The sequence below is a fragment of the Hemiscyllium ocellatum genome, chromosome 15 (genome assembly GCF_020745735.1).
Source record: "Hemiscyllium ocellatum isolate sHemOce1 chromosome 15, sHemOce1.pat.X.cur, whole genome shotgun sequence".
Lineage (NCBI taxonomy): Eukaryota > Metazoa > Chordata > Chondrichthyes > Orectolobiformes > Hemiscylliidae > Hemiscyllium > Hemiscyllium ocellatum.
The window spans coordinates 62,324,609-62,347,128 of record NC_083415.1 but is presented as its reverse complement, the minus strand read 5'-3'; the positions used below and the strand labels follow the sequence as shown (position 1 = coordinate 62,347,128).

The window sequence follows — 22,520 nt, the reverse complement described above, 5'->3', positions numbered from 1 at the left end:
ATTCTACCCTATGTACATAATATAACAAAAAACAGCTTGACTGTTTTATTGAATTTTTTTGCACGTACACAGCAGGAGTGCAGAGTTTATGGTGCGTGACTGAATTGATTAAAATATTTCTTATGTACGGTGTTTCACAACACTTCAGTTGGCAGCACCTCAATTCACCTTTAATCTGAAACAATTTTTTATATAGGCATACAATTCGTTATCCAAAATGCTTGGGACCAGCTGGTTTGCGGAATTCAGAATTTTTCGAATTTCAGAATGATTGATTGAGTTTGACGGTGAAATTGTTTTAAAATCTTATCAATAGCAGATGTACTGTGAGTAAAATGGACCCTGAAGCAGAATTGAGGCCTGCCATTGCTGGGCCATGCCCCCACACGTCGCATCTGTGTGATACTCATTGAGTGGGTGTGGAGTTGGGTGAAGTCTTTGCACGCCATCAACCTTGTGAATTTTTTAAAAAGCCTCACGAGAGCGCCTTCGGATTTCGGAGCTTTTTGGAATTTCGAATAAAGGGTTGTGTACCTGTATTATGTGAAAAATAATCTGTTTAAACACTTCTGCCACCTTATTTCCCTCCTGGTACTCATTTCCACATTTGTAATATAAACTCCTTTTATACAATATATCCAGTGTTTCTGTTGAGTACTGCCTTGATACTAAAATGTGCGTCCTTGTTTTCAAATCATGCCGTGGCTTTGCCCCTCCAATCTCTAATGTGACAATAAATTGCTAAACATTTTTAAAAAATCATAATTTCTTCTGTCCTACACCTTTCATGTATTTGCATTGTTTCAGCTCTGGCCTGTTGAACATCCCAGTTTTAATCTTTAGTTTTGCAAACACTTCATTGTTACTTAATACGTAGTGATACATATCTGCAAGGTGCTTATGACTCAGGCTATAGAGTCGTAGGGATATATAGCATGGAACACACACTTCACTACAACTTATCCATGCCGACCAGGTATCATAAATTAATCTGGTTGCATTTGGCCCATATCCCTGTAAACTCTTCCTAATCATATACCCATCCAAATATCTTTTAAATGTCATAAATGTACTAGCCACTTCCACCTCCTCTGGCAACTCATTCCATACATGCATCACCCTCTGCACGTAAAGGTAACCCCCCTTGGGTCCCTTTTTTGAATTTTTTTCCTCTCACCTTAAACTGATGTCCTCTAACTTTGGATTCCCCTACCCCGGGGAAAACGATCCTGAATTGTTTGTATACTTTGGTTCAGTTTGTCCAACCATGTGTTGCCAGCTGTCCAGGATTAGTCTTGGAGTCTCCAAGGTTTAAAGACGAATCTCCAGTTTCTTTCAATCCCTTTTTTTGGGGGGGGGGGGGGGGCACATTGATTTGTTGTAATAGTGGAGGAATATGAGTGGTAGCTGTCTGATGATTGGAGGTGGAAACCTTTAAGTTTGTATTCAGAGTTGAGAATTGCATTTTTGTTGAAGATAACAATACCTCTTGACTACCTGTACTACATTTTCACGAATGTCACTACATAAATTTTTTTTAAAAAGGATTCTCAAAGAAATGAAAATTTACAGCTATATTTATCGCTTGAATGAAAGATACTTCCAGTTATGCGATTGGACCTCAGTGGATCCCAGAAATATTTTATTCCTATAAGAGTTTAGTGAGCACTTCGTTATCTCCTGTACACTTTGATTTCAAGCTAATTATTTACCTGTTCTTCATGTGTCTGCAAGTCAGGCTGTACTAATTATGTTAATGTGCATTCTCATCTCCTGTACTTCAGTTGCTGACTCGTGTATTCAACATCATGCGAGAAAAGAATCCTGATATGGTGGCTGGAGAAAAGCGAAAGTTTGTAATGAAACCACCTCAGGTGGTCAGAGTAGGAACCAAGAAGACATCGTTTGTGAATTTCACAGATATCTGTAAACTGTAAGTTTTCAGTTCTAATCACTTCCTCTGTGCTGTGTTCATGGAGGTTTCCAGAGATTAGTAACAATATTAATCCAAAGAAGTAAACTCCAGATCATTAAACAAGATTTTATTTAGAGTAACAGAGATGTATAGCACAGAAACAAACCCATATTTGGATTCACAGAACATCAAGATCTACATTCTTACCCCTTATTTCTTGCTCCAAGATGGTCTTTGCCTTCATTTAGTTTTTAGATGCCTTGTGCTACTAGTGTTTCGTCTTCTGTGGAAATAGACAGTCTTCATTTAACACATTTGGCATTTCCTTGCCCTTTAAAAATCGTATTCTGTCTGGCATTCACCTTTATTACTTTATTTTAAAAGTTTTGCCACACCCTTACAGTTCTATTCCCTTTGTTCCTTGTTGCTTTTTATAACTGTCCCCCTACTAGTTTCCCTTTATACCACAAATATTTTAGTTCAGTTTTGCCTATGGTTTGTTGATCAAGCTTGTTTAATATGATAATGAAGTCTTTGCTTTTTTAGGCTTATGTGTTTTTTTTTGCACCAAATGCTGTTTTTAATGCTTCCCGCAATTTGAAAAACTGGTATTTTTAGAGCATACAATATAGGAACACTTCAAATATACTGAAGTATTTAAAAATACGTTCTGAAAGTTTTTGGGATGCAATGTAATGATTAAAGTGATATCATTACTACCCAGTAAATTATGGTTAATTCCATAAAAGAATATTCTGTCAACAAAGTTTTAATGTAATGCAAGCCCAATTTTTGTGTAAAACCTTTTTTTTTCTACACTTAGTTTTATCTCAGAATGGGACAATGCAGTGATTTTTTTTTAAGGCTACTGTATGATCTAGTGCACCTTAGCAGGAACATTACAAAACTAAGACTCAGGCAGCTTTCTTCAAAATGAAAAGATGCAAAGTATTTCCCTGCAATACTGGAAGCAACAAAGGTACTTGTTATTTAGTGGGAGGTGGCACGTGGGTGGTTTGTGAATGTTAATTCTTCTATAGAGTCAGAGAGATGTACAGCATGGAAACATGCTAAGATAGAATGATTTAGCTCTGACGAATGAGATTTTCTTTGAACAGAAATTGCAGGTTTGAATCAAACATATACAAGTAAAGTTTTAATGCTGGTGAGTTGATAATTAGATAGAAATTTATGGTTACTTTAATTTGTGGAAATACAGTAAAATGTGTACAAGTTGCACCAAAAGCAGTACCATTTAATTATACACTTTCTAAAAAGGCAAAGTTAAGATTTTTTTTGTTCATTCCACAGCCTCTGTTATTGGGTCACCATACTACAACTTATTAATAGCATGTGTTTTGCATGAGGGCCAAGAAGATATCACATCACTGTCAAAACCATCTTGAAATGATAGTTGGCCTTTTTAAAGTTTGGGATATGGAGGCTGTGCAAGGTGGTTTTTTTTTGAAACTGCAGAATTTAAGTAAAGTGTATTTGGCTTTCTACTGGGTTTTTCAAGACTGGAATCAGGCCTGAGAATGGACTAGTCAGACCATGTCTGCTAAAACAAACCAAAAACCTAAAGGAGTCCGAGTAATTAGCTCTGTGCCAGAACTCCCTGGCAGACTTGTTGCCCCAGAGCTTTTGACTTCAGAACTTCAGCTTTGTGACCCCATTTTGATGTAGTAGCTGGCTGATCTCATCTTTCTGCGTTCCACTCTGTGATTTGCTGTTTGGTTTGTGCCGTTTTGTTGTGTTCGGAACCTTCCCTCCCCTTTCTTGCATGATAGTCCTTTCTCTTCCTGTTCCTTTTGGTGCTTTGATCCTGTAATAGCTCTTGTGTCTGCAGATGAAGACACCTTTCTTTTGATTTGTAACTAATAAAAGATGATGGAACGGCAGAGTTACACAAATACGTAGTGGCTTTAAAATGTTCTGTATGCTGGCTATACAATAAGTGAACCCTTGTGGCAATTTGTATGGTTGTAATTAAACAGTGACTCTCTTAAATGTCTGTAATACAGCTGGAACTTTTTCTTAACCTGAGCAGAGCCTCAGCATTGAAATGCTGAATCATGCTTACTGCATGTGGACATTTTATTTCCTTAAACTGTGCGCCTACGTTTTGTTTGTTCTACACTCATTCTTAACATTCCAGTTTAAGTTAAATTTCAGGGGATGTTATCAGATTTTCGATGTAGGTTTGCTCGCTGAGCTGGAAGGTTCATTTTCAGACGTTTCATCACCATACTAGGTAACATCTTCAGTGAGCCTCCGGACAAAGCACTGCTTTCTATTTATATGCTTGGGTTACTTTGGGTTGGCAATGTCATTTCCTGTTGCTTTTTCTCGGGGTGGTAAATCGGGTCCAAGTCAATGTGTTGATAGAGTTCTGGTTGGAGTGCCATGCTTCTAAGAATTCTCGTGCATGTCTCTGTTTGGCTTGTCCTAGGATGGATGTGTTGTCCCAGTCAAAGTGGTGTCCTTCCTCATCCGTATGTGAGGGTACTAGTGAGAGAGGGTCATGTCGTTTTGTGGCTAGTTGGTGTTCATGTATCCTGGTGACTAGTTTTCTGCCTGTTTGTCTGATGTAGTGTTTGTTACAGTCCTTGCTTAGTATTTTGTAAATGACATTAGTTTTGCTTGTCTGTATAGGGTCTTTCAAGTTCATTTAGTTATTTTAGTGTCTTCAAGGTCATCAATAATACCCTGACTGGCATAAAATTCACTAAAGAGGAGGAAAACGACAAATTGCCATTTCTAGATGTCACAGTAGAGTGAGCAACCAGTGGGGAACTTCAAACCAGCGTCTCCAGGAAAACAACACATAACTGATCAAATATTGAACTACAGAAGCAATTGCCTCAACATCCACAAACAAAGTTGCATCAGAACATTATTTCAACAAGCCAACACACTGCTGCACAGAGGAACTACACAGAACAGTGTATTCAAAAAGAACGGGTATCCAATGAACGCAGTCCACGGATTTCTCAGCAACATTCCCAAACAAGCTGACAAAACCCATCCAGAAACCCTAGCCACTCTCCCCTACATCAAAGACATCTCAGAAATGACTGCCAGACTACTCAGACCCCTTGGCATCATGGTAGCCCACAAACCCACCAATACACTAAAACAGCAGCTGATGAACTTGAAAGATCCTATACAGACAACAAGCAAAACTAATGTCATTTACAAAATACCATGCAAAGACAGTAACATACATTACATTGGAAAACCAGGCAGAAAACTAGCCACCAGGATACATGAACACTAACTAGCCCTCTCTCACTAGTATCCTTACATACAGATGGGATGGGACAACACATCCATCCTAGGACAAGCCAAACAAAGACACGCATGAGAATTCCTAGAAGCATGGCAAGAAACTCTATCAACAAATGCGTTTGACTTGGACCCCATTTACCATCCTTTGAGAAAAATAACCGAAAATGACGTCACCACAGGAAATGACATCGCCAACCCAAACAAAAATAGAGAGCAAGAATCATCAGTGCTTCAATTGGAGGCTCACTGAAGATTTTGCCTAGTATGGTGACGAAACATCTGAAAATGACCCTTCCAGCTCAGTGAGCAAACTTACATTGAGAACCTCCACCTGAGCTACAAATCTAAAAATCACTAAAACCAGATTTTATTGGTACAGGGACAGCAAACTTATGTTTCTTTTAAATTTTGCAACAAAGCAGTTGTATTTACATTTAAGCAGGACCTCTCAGGCTCAGACTCTCCAGAGAAAGTTCAGCAGCCAGTAAAGCACTTTAATGTTTAGTCAGTGTTGCCTTCAGCGCACATGTCAGTCACTTCACAAGCTGAAGGTATTTTCTAATCAACTTAATCAGAGATATAATCACACTTTTTTTTGGAGCAGATAGAACTTGAATCTGGGTTTCCTGGCTTGGGTACAGCCACTGCCACAGCTTCACAAGACCCCTTCTAATTAACCTACAGTATAAATCCAAAGTCTGGTTAAAACTCCTGGGATTGACAATGAATAATTTGGGTCGCTCGAAGTATTTGTGGCTGTTGTGGGCCATACTGTCGACTTGTTTGGATAAGTGCAGCTACAACACTCGGTTTGTGTTTTATCTGTATGTGGGATGTGGGTGTCGCTGGTCAAGCATTGCCCTTTCCTAATCACCTTGAACTGAGAGAATTGCTGGCTAGAGGATTTTGCTGTGGGCCTGGAGTCACATGTAGGCCGGACCAAGTAAGGATGGCAGATTTCCTTCCCTAAAGGGCATTTATTACCCATCTGGAATTTTAGGACAATTGACGTGGTCGCCATTAGATTAGCTTTTTACTTCAACTTTTTAGTGAATTCACATTTCACTATGTCCCCAAAATACTACCCTGGGAGCCCAGACTGCTAGTCATGCCGCATTGCCACTGCACCAGCTTCCCCTGTGGCACCACTTTCACAAGCCTTCAGTCGTTCCACCACCAACACTGAGCAGCAGTGCATGGCATCTTCTAAATGCAGTATAGAAATTCTCCAAAGCTCTTTAGACCGATCCTTCCAGACCTATGCCCACTATTGTTTCGAAGGACATGAGCAGCAGGTTCATGGGAACACCAGCACTTATAAGTGGACCTCTAAGCCATTCAGCATAGGATCATAAGAAATAGGAACAGGAGTAAGCTGGTCGGCCCCTCAAGGCTGCTTCAATAGGATAGTGGCTGATCTGATTCTCCTTAATACTATACTGCCTTTCCCTATAACCTTTATTCTGTTGCTGATCAAGAATCTAAATCTTGCCAAAATATGCGCCAGGGCTATGCCTCCAAAGTGGTCTGTGGCAAGAGGTTCCAAAGGTACTCAATCACTTTATCTTAGTCTTAAATTGGTGCCCCTTTATTCTGAAACTCTGCCCTCTGGTACTAGACGTTCCCATGAGTGGAAAAATCCCCTCAGCACTTAGCCTGACAGGCCCCTTCAGAATATGTTTTGATGAGATCCCCTCTCGTTCTTCTCATCTCCAGTGAGTAGAGTTCCAACCTGTTTAGACTTTGCTCAAAGACAATTCTTCCATAGCTGGGTTCACTCTGGTGAACTTTTCTGAACTGCCTCCAATAAATGATATGCCCTCAAATAAGGGAACCAAACTGCTCACTACAGATGTCTCACCAGCACCTTGTACAGTTCCCCTAACAATTTAGTTGCAGTAAGACTTTCTGACTCTTGTACTTCATTTAAATAAGAGCAAGCATTCTGTTAACCTGCCTTATTACCTGCTGCACCTATGGACTAGCTTTGTGTTTCATGCACAAAAACTCCAAGTCTCTTTTTATGTTGCAGTTTTCTCCAGTTTTTCTCCATTAACAATTTTTTTTTTCCCTTCAAAAATGAACATATGCGCCATTTGCCGACTTAACCTATCGGTATTTCTGTTTGTATCCCCTTCACAATCTGCATTTCCACCGATATATTGCCATTCCTTCAGTGTCACTGGTTTAAAATCCTGGAATTTCCTCCCTAATGGCATTGTGGTCCATTTACAGCCAACACATTTGCAGCTGTGATCTCCAGCATCTGCAGACCTCATTTTTTACTATGGACTCGGCCAGACCACTTGATCTGTTTCTGTGAGTGCACAGTGAAAATTTTCCGGATTAAGCTAGCTAGGTTGATGACTAGGTTTTAAAGCAGACACATTTATTCACACAATTACACAATGAAACACACAGAACAGAATAAAGAATTCCCGTAGAACTCAATTTATCCAAACTAGACTTAATTATGCTGTTTCCAGTATACGCAACAGTCCCAATGAGCAAACCCCCTTTAAAAAAGTTTTTAAAAATGGAACAGATTCTTACAGGTTGAAGTTAGAAGGGCAGAAGGAGAGAGAGAGAATGTTTCCACACAGCTGAACGCCTAACTAGTTCTGAACTGAACCGCTCAGCACAGAGCTTAACCACCTTCCTTTCTTTATATAGTTTCCTTCTAAAACATGACCACTCTGGCCTGAAGTTTCATTGGTTTACGTACAAACAAAAAGGTCTCTCAATGTGCCCCTTTTTAAGCTCTGTACCAAACCAGTCTAATCGGAGCCAGGAGCTGTTCATGACCCCTCTGAAAAGCCCAAGGACACCGTATCCCTGAGAAAAGGAACAGCTTTTAGAAAAAAGGGACCAGCTTTGTGACCAACTACAGCAATTAAAGAAGGCAGCTCACCACCACCTTCGTAAGGACAATGATGCCCTTATCCGTTTGGAAAATGGATTAGAACAGAGAGCATAAGATGTTCTGTCAGTTTATTTTAAAATTATTTTGCTAAAACAAATTTACCCTCTGGTGTTATTGGAGGCCATTTGGAGATTTTGAAGATGGTTTGTTCTTAAAGATAGTTATACATCCCTGGATTATTAATTCCGATTCTGTTTGCTTGTACCTCCAAGATATCATCTGCTCCTCTTATTTAAACCAGTGTTTCCAAACAATTCCTATGAAAGGAGAGTATATTAAAAGTTAAACAATCTTTTTATATAGAACCCAACTATATGGGAAATATTCAGATTTGATGATGTCAGTGGTGGAACAAAGTCAGTATTTCGGATTCCAATGCCCTTTCATCAAAACAAATGAATCTAACAAGCTTCTGATAAATGGTTATTGAACTGATGTTTTGCGTCCCTATTTTATTGATGTTGGAATGAAGAATTTCTGAAAAATACCAGTATCTATAAAGCTGACCTCCCAGCTTCAGTTTTTTTTTTGAAAAAGCCTTTAATCTGCTGTTCATTTTTGACGCTTGTCTGGATAATCACTTGTCTCTCTGGGTGTTTCAGAAATTCTGTGTCTAATGAAAACAATGGTTCTATGCTGGTGTTGTGTATGATTTTCTGTAATATCCTTTTGTAATATCCATTTTAAACCTGTTTGGTATACGGTAGCTCAATTTTAAAAAGTATATTTTTGGCATTGACTACTGATGTAAGGAACCTTTTTTTTAATAAACCTTCGTCTCATTCTGATTGAGATGTATAGTAATTATCTTGGCAACTCATTTGGGAAGGTATAGAAAAATTCCTTGACTCCTTTTTAACAATGCATTATTACCTCAATTCAAAAGCAAACCTAACTGTACCTTGCAAGTTTGTATTTGACACCGATGCAATTCTGAATTTTAAAAAAAATTTCTGCCCTCAGGCTACATCGTCAACCAAAGCATCTTTTGGCGTTTCTATTGGCTGAGTTGGGTACAAGGTAAGAGGGGTTTTTTTTTTCAAGAATTATATAACTATAACTAAAATGTTGGACTATAACCTGGTGTTGTGATTTTTAAAATGTATATAGTATTGAAACACCCCAGTTCTTTATGAAGGTTGGAAGGGTGTGTGGGGGAGTTTAGGTGAAAAAAGAGGAAGGGTAGGAATCTAAAAGGTCCCTCTGCTTTGATGTGACTGAAAATGTCTACTGGGCTGTTAAGTTCTGAAGTGCTTCAGTGCAGTAGGTTATTGAAAGAAGAAAGGGCAGCATGCTGGCTCACAGTGCCAGGTTTGATTCTAGCCTCGGGCAACTATCTGTGGATTTTGCGCATTCTCCCCATACCTGCATGGGTTTCCTCCCACAGTCCAAAGATGTGCAGGTTGGGTGAATTGGTTATGGGGAATTGCCCATAGTGTTCAGGGATGTGCAGGTTAGGTGTATTAGTAAAGGGAAATGTAGAGTAATAGGGTAGAGGAATGGGTCTGGGTGGGTTACTTTGGGATGATTAGTGTGGACTAGTTGGGCCAAATAGCTTGTTTCCACACTGTAGGGATTATTTGATTTTATGAAGAGAAGCAACAGTGAAACACATTTACATTATTTCTGGTCAATGGCATATAGTGTATGGAGAGCTCCCCTTGTGATGTCCTAATCCTTCAGTATACATCTTCCAATGTAAGAGAGAAATCTGTTGAAACTAAGTTGAAATGTTAACAGCTGACCGAAGGCATGTACAAAGTTACTGCCAATTTATTTGCAAGGATCAAAATTTCTTTCTACTTTTTAAACCTTTTTTCTTTCTCCAGTTTAATTTTCATTCATCAAGCTTGCATACTTGTGGCAACAGGAATATCCTCTCTTGAAAGAAAGTGAGTTTGAGGGTTGAATGCCGGTATTTTTCCACGTGTGTTGCCTGACATGCTGTTTATGTACAAGGATGATTTCCTGTTGCCACCTAACTGGCACAGAGGTGGGGAGTTGGACTGCTGAAGCAAGCAGATTCTGTCTCCATTTATTTCATTATGACTTTTACCGCGTGGCAGCTGATGAATCAGCCTATCTGCTTGTAGCTGTGGTATCATTCTTACTGCTGCCCGGAAAATCACAGTTTAGTTCAGATCCTGTGGAAACCGACAACTTTTTCACACAGTGGGTGGTCCGTGCATGGAATGAGCTGCCAGAGGAAGTGGTGGAGGCTGGTACAATTGCAACATTTAAGAGGCATTTGGATGGGCCTATGAATAGGAAAGGTTTGGAGGGATAGGGCCGTCTGCTGGCAGTTGGGACTAGATTGGTTGGGATATCTGGTTCGGGATGGACGGGTTGGAGTAAGGGGTCTGTTTCCATGCTGTATATTTCTATGACTCTATTCCCCAATATTCTACAGTGATAATGCACATTAGTAATTTCATTTCATTTTTGGACTGTTCCAGAGTTTTTGATCAAATTATATTTCCTTATCCTGTCTTCCCATTTGCACTTTACTGGGATTAGTCCACCAGTTATCTTTAAATTTAAAACCAGTGTTCTGTTCCCCTTGTCTGAAAGTGCATTGTAGTTTTCTCCTATTTTATCTTGCAGCCACCACTTCCAGTCATGTGTCTTTTTGAGAAATTATTCCACTGCCTCATTTGCAGCCTCAACGCTTGGTAGTAGACTGATTTAACTCTGTGGTGTGGAATACAGAGGCACCTCAGTTATCTGAAGGACACTGGTGGGGTCTGTTTCCTTCGGTTAATTGAACACCAGATAACATTGTTTAGCCGAGCATTTGGACTGACAGTCTTGCAGGATAATTTGATATTTGGATAACCAAATGCCGGATAATCGAGGTTCCTCCGTAGTCTGCTGGAACTACTCTCTGCTCTCCTTCTCCTCCTCCTCTTCCTCCTCCGTTCTCTCACACACACACACACACACACACACACACACACACACACACACACACACACACACACACACACAAGCAATTGAGTTGAAGCTACCAATCCATCCCTTTTCTTGTCCTTATTCAATCTCCTGCCTGATTTGGCAATCCCTCTAGCCAGGTGAAAAATGTTGAAACCGCACCCTCTCCTGCCTCATGATCAAGCATTCTTAAGCAAGAAGAGCTAATATAAAGGGATACCATGCTTTGAAAAAAATGTAGACCCTTCCAAAGCAGCTAAGATATGATGACAATTGAAGCATGTGGAGTTATCGAATGATTTTTATCACAGATCGACAGTATTCGCTGTAGAAAACGGCAATGTTGTCGAGGAGAATAATGAGATACAAGCTACTAGACTAGGTGGGATTGAGGTTCACAAGGAAGGGGTATTAGAAATCCTGCAGAGTGTGAAAATAGATAAATCCTCTGGGCTTGGTGGGATTTATCCCCGGATCCTCTGTGAAGCCAGGGAGGAGAATGCCGAGCCTTTGGCATTGATCATTAAGTCGTCATTGTCTACAGGAATAGTGCCAGAAGACTGGAGGATAGCAAATGTGGTTCCCCTGTTCAAGAAGGAGAGTAGAGACAACCCAGGTAATTATAGACCAGTGGGCCTTACTTCAGTTGTTGGTAAAGTGTTGGAAAAGGTTATAAGAGAGGATTTATAATCATCTAGAAAAGAATAATTTGATTAGGGAAAGTCAGCACAGTTTTGTGAAGGGTAGGTCGTGCCTCACAAACCTTATTGAGTTCTTTGAGAACCAAACAGGTAGATGAGAGTAAACTGGTTGTGGTGTATATGGATTTCAGCAAGGCGTCGATAAGGTTCCCACAGTTGGCTATTGTACAAAATGCAGAGGAATGGGATTGTGGGAGATATTGCAGTTTGGATCCTAATTGACTTGCTGAAAGAAGACAGAGGGTGGTGGTTGATGGGAAATGTTCATCCTGGAGTCCAGTTACCAGTGGTGTACCGCAAGGGTCGGTGTTGGGTCCACTGCTGTTCGTCATTTTTATAAACGATCTGGATGAGGGCGTAGAAGGGTGGAGTAGTAAGTTTGCAGACGACACTAAGTTTGGTGGAGTTGTGGATAGTGACGAAAGATGTTGTAGATTATAGAGAGACGTAGATAAGCTGCAGAGTTGGGCTGAGAGGTGACAAATGGAGTTTAATGTGGACAAGTGTGAGGTGATTCACTTTGGTCGGAGTAACCGGAATGCAAAGTACTGGGCTAATGGTAAGATTCTTGGTGGTGTAGATGTGCAGAGAGATCTCGGTGTCCAGGTACACAGATCCTTGAAAGTTGCCACCCAGATTGACAGGGTCATTAAGAAGGCATATAGCGTTTTAGCTTTTATTAATACAGGGATAGAGTTCCAGAACCATGAGGTTATGCTGCAGCTGTACAAAGCTCTGGTGCAGCCGCACTTGGGAGTATTGCCTACAGTTCTGGTCACCGCATATAAGAAGGAAGTGCAAGCTATGGAAAGGGTGCAGAAGAGATTTACTAGGATGTTGTCTGGTATGGAAGGAATGTCTTACGAGGAAAGGCTGAGGGCCTTGAGGCTGTTTTTGTTGGAGAGAAGAAGGTTGAGAGGAGACTTAATAGAGACATATAAGATAATCAGAGGGTTAGATAGGGTGGACAGAGAGAGCCTTTTTCCAAGTATGGTGACGGCGAGCACGAGGGGGGCATAGCTTTCAATTGAGGGGTGATAGACATAGGACAGATGTCAGAGGTAGTTTCTTTACTCAGAGTAGTAAGGGTATGGAATGCTTTGCCTGCAACGGTAGTAGATTCGCCAACTTTTAAATACATTTTAAGTCGTTATTGGGCAAACATATGGATGTACATGGAATAGTGGAGGTTAGGTGGGGTTCAGATTGTTGCGCCGACCTGTCATACCATTGAGGGCCGTAGGGCCTGGACTGCGCTGTATTGTTCTATGGAGGCCATTCAGCAATGCACCAGGTCTTTGGTATCTGTTTTAACCCTTTCTTTTTGCAGTTTGTCCTTCATGGTGTGAGCAAATTTCTACTTCAAAAATTTCAGTTTCCCTTTGGAAACCTATCATGAAATTCACTTCTACCACCCTTATAGAAATTGTCCATGACCAATAATTGCCTGCAGAAGAGGAGAGCAAAATCACCTTGTTTTGCCTCCAGACCTTTTGTAATCACTTTAAATCTGTGTCCTCTGGTTACCCATTCTTCTGGCACTGCAGACTGTAATCGAGCAATTTGAAACAAACTAGGAGGACGTAGGCATTTGGATCATGAATGCTGTCATGGGTCATTGGGATAATTGGCCTGTTTATGCTGTAACTTGGCAATTCTTTAGCCAGTTGTATGCTCCGTTAGGTCTACTCCAATGACAGTTTATAGTGGTTGCAAAGTTGGCATGGTGATATTGAAACCTAAAATAGTGTGCTGTTTTCATTAAAATTGTTTTGGAATACCTATTTTCCATTGACACTCAATTCACTTGGGCATGGGCTCCCAACATTTTGTTGTGCCTGGGCTCTTGCCAATCTGTCTGGTTGCATTGTAGGAATTGATGCCTGAACTGGACTCAGCAGCAGATGCTACCAGAACTTGTGTGCACTCCTGCTTATTTTTTGTGACAGTATCATTTAAGAAAAACAAAAAAGACTTCCTGATGATGCTAGAAAGTGTTTTTTAAATTTAATCAGGGTGATCAAAGAATTGGGATTGAATTCCTCTAAACGAACCTTTAGAGCATTTGAAAAGAATTAATTTGAGGTAATCAACTGTTTAGATATTTATACACCCTGCAAAGGCTGTGATTTTTAATATATTTCTGTAAAATGTGAGCAGTTGACTGCATTGATTGTGAAAAAGGGAAAATATTTGAGCAATGCTGTGATTGCAAGCTTTAGAGTAAAAGTGGGAGAATAGGGCTAATTTCAAATCATTCCACATGTGCAGGAAGGACAGTGTGGTCTTGTCCCATCTTTTATGCTCAGCTATCAGGACAGGAATATGTCTCTGTTTAATATCTTAAGAGATGATCTTCCAGCAGTATTCACATTCTCTTAGTGTCTATTTACCCTTTTTTTGAGGTAGGTCCAAATATGACTTAACCCAATCCTTTGAGGAAGTAACATGGGATTTTTGGCATGCAGTTGATGTAGTCTGGTAAGGATTTTGCCAAACTCCACGTGGCAGATTCTTTTTTTTCAAAGAAATGGGAAATCTAGCAACCAGGTGCTGAAATTGGCTCATTATTAGAAAGGTCGACTGGTGCTTTTGCAGTTGGAGAGCTCTTTCCTTCGGAGGTTTGCCTTTGTTGATGTTTAGATGGTTTAGATGTAGATCTTAAGGGCATGGCCAGCATATAGATCAGACAAATAGGTTGCCTGGTTGATACTGAAGATGGAAAGGTTATATTGCAGCAAGATTCAGTGGGTTGATCAGATGGTTAGAGTGACAAATGAACCTCCACTCAGAAGTAAGATCTAAGGCATTTAGGGAGATCAAACAAGGCAAAGTAATGGCATGGGGGTGCTGGTGTTGAACTGGGGTGGATAATAAAAAAAAATTAAAAATAAGGTGGTGTTAGGGACAAACCACGTTGGTGGAATAACATGATGGGTATAAGAGTTGTATGCTGAGAGTCTAGCCAAATTAACAAGTAATCCAAAATTGCACAAATAAATTAAGGTGGATTCTCTCTGCCTCAGTTAATCAGATTCCAGGTCATACATTTACTTGCTATTCCGTTGTTGACACTTTACTCACACTGTATGATACTCTTGGTCACCTGCTGAGGCTGTTTGTTCAGCGTGTCGACTCTCCATTCCATCGCCTTATGTTCTTTTGATCGCTGTGCTCATACATTCTGTGTCTGTGGACTTCTCTTCATCCCACCTAATGAGGGAGCAGTGCTCCAACCGCTTGTGATTTCAAATAAACCTGTTGGATTATAATCTGGTATCATGAGACTTCTGATCATGGTAAAGTAATTCATCATTAATGGGTGAACAGAGGTGTTAAGGAAATGAGGACATTGAAGATAGCAGGACAGGTTGGTAAGGTTACCCAAAAGGCATGTCGAATCCTTTTAACTGAGGTATGGATTACCAGAGCTCTCTTTTTGCAAAACTGCTGTATTTGAGACTGTGTGTAGTCAGTGCGCATCTGAAGCATTTGTGAAAAATCTAAATGCTAACATTTTACTTGACACAGCTTTTTTATTTTTATAATAGTGGATCCATTGATGGTAACAACCAGCTTGTAATTAAAGGGAGGTTCCAGCAAAAACAAATCGAAAATGTGTTAAGGAGATACATCAGTGAGTATAATGGATTGTTTATCATGTGGAGGCACAGAAACTACTAGGAAAATAAGTGATGTAAGGATAAGTTATTGACCAGGATAAATAAGGCTCTGAGGGAACTTCATTGAACTCTGTAAAATAAAAACCAATTGAAAAAAATGATTTAATGTTTCCCTCCTAATTCCTTCATGTTCATTCTCTTAACCTGCTAGTTTACTGGTCTGGGACCATGTCTCCCTCTGTATGAAGTAGTGTTGCAATATCAAAAGTGGGATGTAACATTTGACTTTTTTTGAACAGCTATGAAGTTTATTTTGAAGTTGATCATAAAATATCCTGGTTTCTTTGTGTCCCACAATAGATTGGACAACTAAATAGCTTTTGTTTCTTTGGCCTTGCTTTCCTACTGTGCAAGCACAGTAAAATATTAGAGCTAACATCTGCAAATGTTGGAAATCTGAAACAAACGCAGAAATCGCTGGAGCAGCTCAGCAGGTCTGGCAACATCTGTAGACAGAAGCAGAGTTAATGTTTGTAGTCCAATCATGGGCTTTGACACGTTAGCTCTGCTTCTCTCTCTGCAAATGTTGGCAGACCTGCTGAGTTCTTCCAGCACTTTGATTTGTACTACAGTCAGATATTTGTTAGTCATCTTTATTTTGCTCCATGCCTATTTGGCATCTTTGACACTTACAACAAAAGCAGAGATTGTGTTTATAAATGAAGCAGGTCTGGCAGCATCTCTGGAGTGAAAGCAGAGTTAACTTTTTGGGTTCAGTCACCCTTCTGCCGAACCATTTTGAGAGAGGTCACTGGACCTGCAACTTTTAATTCTGCTTTCTCTCCACAGACGCTGACAGACTTGCTGTGTATTTCCAGAAATTTTGTTTTTGTTTCTGATTTCCAGTGCTCACCATTATTTTGATTTTGTTTTAAAAAGTCTTTAACATTTAGGTTTATTTTTCATCTAAAAGCACATAATCAAATTTTCTGGATTTTCTGTGAAATATTTTCTAACGTGCATTTGTATTTTTAATCCTGTTCTCTCTCTTTCTCCCCCCCACCCCCTTCCCTGCTGTTGCCACCCCATTTCAGAGGAGTATGTAACCTGCCATACTTGTCGGTCGCCAGACACCATCTTGCAAAAGGACACAAGGCTGTATTTCTTGCAGTGTGAGACCTGTCACTCTCGCTGTTCTGTGGCCAGCATCAAAACCGGCTTCCAGGCTGTTACCAGCAAGCGTGCACAGCTCCGTGCCAAAGCACATTAACCTAAACCTTAACCACTGGAGAGAACAGGAACTGGGAGTTTAATGTAATTAGGACTGTTTTACCAAACAAGGGGTGGGTTTTAAGCAGATTAAAATACAACAATAAAATGCTGCTGCCTCGGGAGGGTGGGGAGGAGGAAAATAAACTAATGGTGAGCATTGTTCTACAAAGTCCTCCTGAACCTCAGTGTATCGTAACAGTACTGTTGCACTGCTCTCTGTTCATATCCTGTCCAGTTAGCAGTATAAATGCAGGAAGAAAATTGCCTTTTATACCTTGTAGGCTGCTGGAGGTACAGCTCAATTTCCTGGAGCTTGGAAATGATCCACTGAACATTGTTAAAGTGTGCATAATTTCATTTTTGATTATACCTCACCCTGGCTGGTTATTTGCTGTCTGGCTGCTGTATTATTTTTTTTAACAGGGAGGGTGGGGAGGAGGGGAGTTGACCAAATTACGCTAAATAAGCTTAGAAATTTATTAAACAAATTCCCTGAAAATATTTAAAATTGTGGACTTTTTAAATTGATTCCATCTTTAAGTCGAAATCTTTCCAATGCCAGGGTGAGGTTGGAGTTGCAAAGCATAATCTATGCTGATTTTTTGCAGTGGTGTTGAAGGTGTATCCTTATTCAGCCGTGGATTGGTTTGGAGAGGGTTTTTAAAAAACGTGATGCCTTGTTGAACTGATTACAGGCTCTGGATTGTACACCATCCGGTGATGAGAATGCAAGAAAAAAAAGTAATAAAATAGTAAAACTAGTGGTTACCAGCCATTCTCCTCTGCTTCTGCTAATGTTTGACCCAAACCTGACTCTTGTCAAGCTGGTTGTGACCATCAGCCACTTCTAGCATGTTCAAAGTGTAGGTACCAACTTGAAGACTAGCAGCAAAAGGTAAGGTCTCTCTCTTGCAGCCACCTAGTCTCCAAACTGCTAAAGCAAAAGGAGCCACTTGCCTTTACACAACGTAGGCAGTGTGTTTCATGTTAGTGAGGAGCGGTGGGAGTGTCTTTGTGATGATGCTGTCCAGAAATCTGTGTAAAACAGTCCTTTGCTGGCTGTAACCGTGAATTAGCTGGAATGTTGGCTGAATTTTATCTGGGACACTGCCCTCTATTGAGGCTAAACAGCTCCCCATTTCAAGGATGTTGCAAAACCCTTTGACAAGTTCAAAGCAGATGTTTAATTGTGGATTTGGATTCATGAAATGATTTGGAAACTTGAAAGAAATTACTCCATAAGACTTGGGCCTCAACCAGAATTATTTGATCTTTGGTGCCTGGATTGTTTAATGAGTTGCCTGTTACGTCTGTCCTCATTACACTCCTCTTGTAAAAAAATACCCCATTCACACATCACTCCTATTGAACATGGTTTCTTTAGTAGGGTTTGCATTCAGGAAGGATAATTAGAAAACAACTGTTATCAAGGTCTCCTCACCTAGGGTACATGACTGATACGTGCAGAATATTTGACGTGATTTCAAAGACAAATCCCATCCTGCAACGTTTGATTAAAATGGCACCTGACTGGAATATGACTTGTTTTTCAATTGGATACATGGTCAAGTCCCACCAGTTTTCAGATCTGAAGAGGATGCTGAAGGAAACATACGTGAACCTGCTTTAAATTTGTCGTTGGATCCTAATATCAAATTCCTCCACCCAGCCAGCAGAGACTTGGATGTGAGGGCTTGAAATATGTTCCTGTAATGTGTATTCCTGCAACAATATATTGGATTGGATGTAAGCTAAGTCAGGTTCACCTTTCTTGATTACACCAGCAATAATTTTTTCTGTAAAAACTGGTGAAGAAAACATTCATGTCTTTTAACACTTTGAGTTAGTAAAACCTAGCAAAGATTGGGCTATTTTTCTGGTTGGAAAAGAGTGAAGAATGTAAGTCAAAGTCTGGGATGGCAGTGGTAGCCTTTGCTACATTAGCAAAGTTGACCATTTTACAGTGAGTTTGCATGTGCAGACGAAACATGTTTACAGTAGAATCAGTTTAATTTGCTCTAAAATAGAGATTGTATGGATTGTTTTTGAATTGACTTACTGATTGTTAGTGACATGAATCCTCTGAAGATCTAAAAGCACTAATTTACTTGTGGCTGTTAAGGTGAACCATATGCACATACATTCCCTGCTCAGTATTTTGAGATCTTTTTGATATTGAGGCTGTTGAGACCTGAGAATGGTTTTGTCTCCATCCATTTTAACGTGAGTACATGAGGATGCTTTACTAACTTTGTCTTTGCTTTTTCTTCCTAAAATTGACACTAAAATGTTATAGGTGCGGAATAAAGTGGTTTTTGTAACTTTGGTGCAGCACACCTGAGTTCAGTTATTTTGCAGCAAGTTGCTACATTATTCCCAGATCATGTTGTACATAGTCAAAATAATCCACTTGACATGGTGTTTAAAAAATAAATGAAAAGACCTTTTGTCAACTGGTCTGTTACAATTCAAAATAATTTTGGCTACATTAGAGTCTTCAGCTTGAAGTTGAATTATATTGTATTGGATGTGAGTGGAGTTGGATGGAATGTAAAGAGCACTCTTGTGTGATTTTTGTTTTTCTTTTGGCTGTGAATTAGTGAATCGACATCATTTTATGTTGTGTACATCATTGAGAATAATACATCTGGAACACAGTGCAGATCAACAGGAGTAGCAGGGTTGAATCACTTGACTTCAAATACTGAATTGCAATGACTACAGCACAGAAGGTAACTGTTCTGGGCCTCTGAAGGAGCCATTTGACTAATGCTGCTCTGAGTTTCTCCATCTCACCGTGAATGTTTGTGCTTTGCAGATATTTCCAAAGTCATAAGTGAGCCAGTTTAGTAATGGCCATGTAGAAGTATTTGGGTAAAAGTGTTGGTCTAGGAACCAGGAGATTTGAGTGTTCAAATCTCAACAGTGTCTCAATCTATGTCTCTCAATTAAAGGCTTTTAAAACTTTGGTGCAAGGTGCGCATTTGTGATGTTGGTGAAATTTGGTCACAATTCTGTAGTAAAGAGGTGATCACATTCACCTTGTATGTGAGAAAGATTCCTGAGCAAAAGCATTATCAAATTGTATGAACATTTGCAGAAAATTAGCACGCCTCTTGTGGTTATGTTAGTGCAGGCTTGTTGGGCTGAAGGGCCTTTTCTGTGCTATGAGTGTAACTCCTGTACCAGCTTTACCACCACTTTTCAGGGAGTCCCTCAGCAGCATTCGGGCATCTCTGAAGCAATGATGAGCACCAACTTTGTCATTGTTACTCCTTCATACAGCTTGGACGAACATTATTTTGCAGTTCGAGCTGCATTAATCCTGGGTCCTATCGACAGCCAGTGCCATCGTTAATGTCTCACCAGGGTCCTGCATAAAAATGCAAGTGGTATTGTCAAGTAAAGGATTGGGAAGATTTACTGGCTGTGGGCTTGTTAAGTCTATTTGGACACAGTAATTTGAAGCCCTCTTGCTGAGGCAAGAGAACTTCCAGGTCAACCTATTGCAATTCAATCCTGTGTAAGGGTGTAAGTAGTTATGGATTCTGAAAAATCTCATTAAGCAGATATCTCCTAATTTAGAAACTATAAATCCTTAGACTGATTGATTATTTTAAGTGTATGCTACTGACTACAGACCAGAAGGTGTCTCCTCTCAATGCACTTAATTTTCTAGTCATGTGACTCAAGAATATAAACTGGTTATAGAGGGCTCTTGTGGTGCAATGGTAATATCCTTACATCTGAGTCAGGCTGCCCAAGGTCAAATTCCACTTGTTTCAGGTGTATCTCATTATGTCTGAACAAGTTGATTAGAAAGTATCTGTAAACTGGCCACAGGTACTTAAGGAAGTTAAGGGTCAGTGGAGTGCCACAAGGATCAGTGCTGGGTCCGCTACTTCTTGTCATTTTACATAAATGATTTGGATGCGAGCATAAGAGGTACAGTTAGTAAGTTTGCAGATGACACCAAAATTGGAGGTGCAGTGTACAGCGAAGAGAGTTGCTTCCGATTACAACAGGATCTGGGCCAATGGGCTGAGAAGTGGCAGATGGAGTTTAATTCAGATAAATGTGAGGTGCTGCATTTTGGGAAAGCAAATCTTAGCAGGACTTAACAATGGTAAAGACCTAGGGAGTGTTGCTGAACAAAGAGACCTTGGAGTGCAGATTCATAGCTCCTTGAAAGTGGAGTCGCAGGTAGATAGGATAGTGAAGAAGGCGTTTGTTATGCTTTCCTCTTATTGGTCAGAGTATTGAGTACAGGAGTTGGGAGGTAATGTTGCGGCTGGACACAACATTGATTAGGCCACTGTTGGAATATTGCGCGCAATTGTGGTCTTCCTATTGGAAAGATGTTGTGAAACTTGAAAGGATTCTGAAAAGATTTACAAGGATGTTGCCAGGTTTGGAGGATTTGAGCTGCAGGGAGAGGCTGAACAGGCTGGGGCTGTTTTCCCCTGGAACATTGGGGGGGGGGGGGGGGGTTGACCTTAGAGATTTCCAGAATTATGAGGGGCATGGATTGGATCAATAGACAAATTCTTTCCCTGGGATTGGGGAGTCCAGAACTAAAAGGCATAGGTTTAGGGTGAGAGGGGAAAGATATGCAAGAGACCTAAGGGACAACTTTTTCACGCAGAGGGTGGTACGTGTATGGAATGAGCTGCCAGAGGAAGTGGTGGAAGCGGGTACGATTGCAACATTAAAGAGGCATTTGGATGGGTGTATGAATAGGAACGGTTTGGTGGGATATGGGCTGGGTGCTGGCAGGTGGGACTACAGTGGGTTGGGATATCTGGTTGGCATGGACAGGTTGGACCGAAGGGTCTGTTTCCATGCTGTACATCTGTATGATAGCGTCAAATTGAACGAAGAAAAAATACATTCTGGCAAGGATTTGTGGTGAACAGGAACTTTTTGTATTTGATTGTCTTTTGGCTTTTAAGAGGGTGGAAAATTGTAGGCAAAGTAGCAAGTAACATGAAAAGAGTTATGGGGTTAAGACAAGAAAATGGAGTTAACGATCATCGGATAGCCCGAATGGCCTTGGTCAATGCTCACTGTACTAAGCTGAAGTCATTAATTCAGGGGCAGTTAGGAATGGGTAATAAATGCTGACCCATGATATCCAGCAATATCAACATTCCATTTTTTCTTGAAAACACGTTCAGAATACTGTGCAGAACAATGCTTTACTATCATGATGGAAAATGTTCACAGTTATGGATGTTTCTGGAACCAAATTCTGTTTATGTTTAGATAGGGAAATTTGTGTTCAAAACCAAACAGTAACTTCCATTAATATAGCACTTTTTAAAATAATAAAACAGCTCAAGATGTTTTCCGGGTATGTTAGCAAAGCAAACTTTGGACTCTAACATGAGAAGTTTGGTAGGTTGGACGACCTCTGGTTTGTGAAGGTGGGAGGCACTCTGCGGAAGTATTTTCTGGTGTTGCCCTCCCCTTTTGCTGCACGATTCTATGGATATACAAATGGTTTGGATGCTTGCCAGTTTAAGACTTCAATAAACTCCTGATCATTCTCATTGGGGATAAGTGTGCAGGAATCTCTGATTTCGAATAGTCCCTGTTAGTTGAAGTGAGCAGATGAGGCAGTTTGTCAGAAAAGCTGGATATCAGTTGTAAAAAAGAAAGATAAGGATGTTAAATCAGCCCCTCCTCACCTAGACTGATAAACCAGTGGTTACTTTGAGTCTCTGATGTTTAATTACGATATGGAGGTGCCAGTGTTGCACTGGGGTGTACAAAGTTTAGAAAAAAAATCACACAACACCAGGTTATAGTCACAGGTATTTGGAAGCACTAACTTTCGGAGTACTGTTTCATCAGGTGGTTGT

At 40.2% G+C, this 22,520-nt stretch overlaps 1 protein-coding gene across 1 annotated transcript in view; it reads left to right on the top strand.

Annotated features, from left to right (window-relative positions):
- eif2s2 (eukaryotic translation initiation factor 2, subunit 2 beta) overlaps positions 1-17,427 on the top strand; it is a 42,774-nt gene extending 25,347 nt beyond the window's left edge. The window contains exons 6-9 of the mRNA XM_060836543.1: positions 1,785-1,933; positions 9,093-9,149; positions 15,313-15,398; positions 16,479-17,427. Of these exons, the coding sequence (XP_060692526.1) occupies positions 1,785-1,933; positions 9,093-9,149; positions 15,313-15,398; positions 16,479-16,654 (468 nt within the window). The 3' untranslated portion in view covers positions 16,655-17,427. The remainder of the gene's footprint in view (positions 1-1,784; positions 1,934-9,092; positions 9,150-15,312; positions 15,399-16,478) is intronic.
- Positions 17,428-22,520: the final 5,093 nt, after the last annotated feature.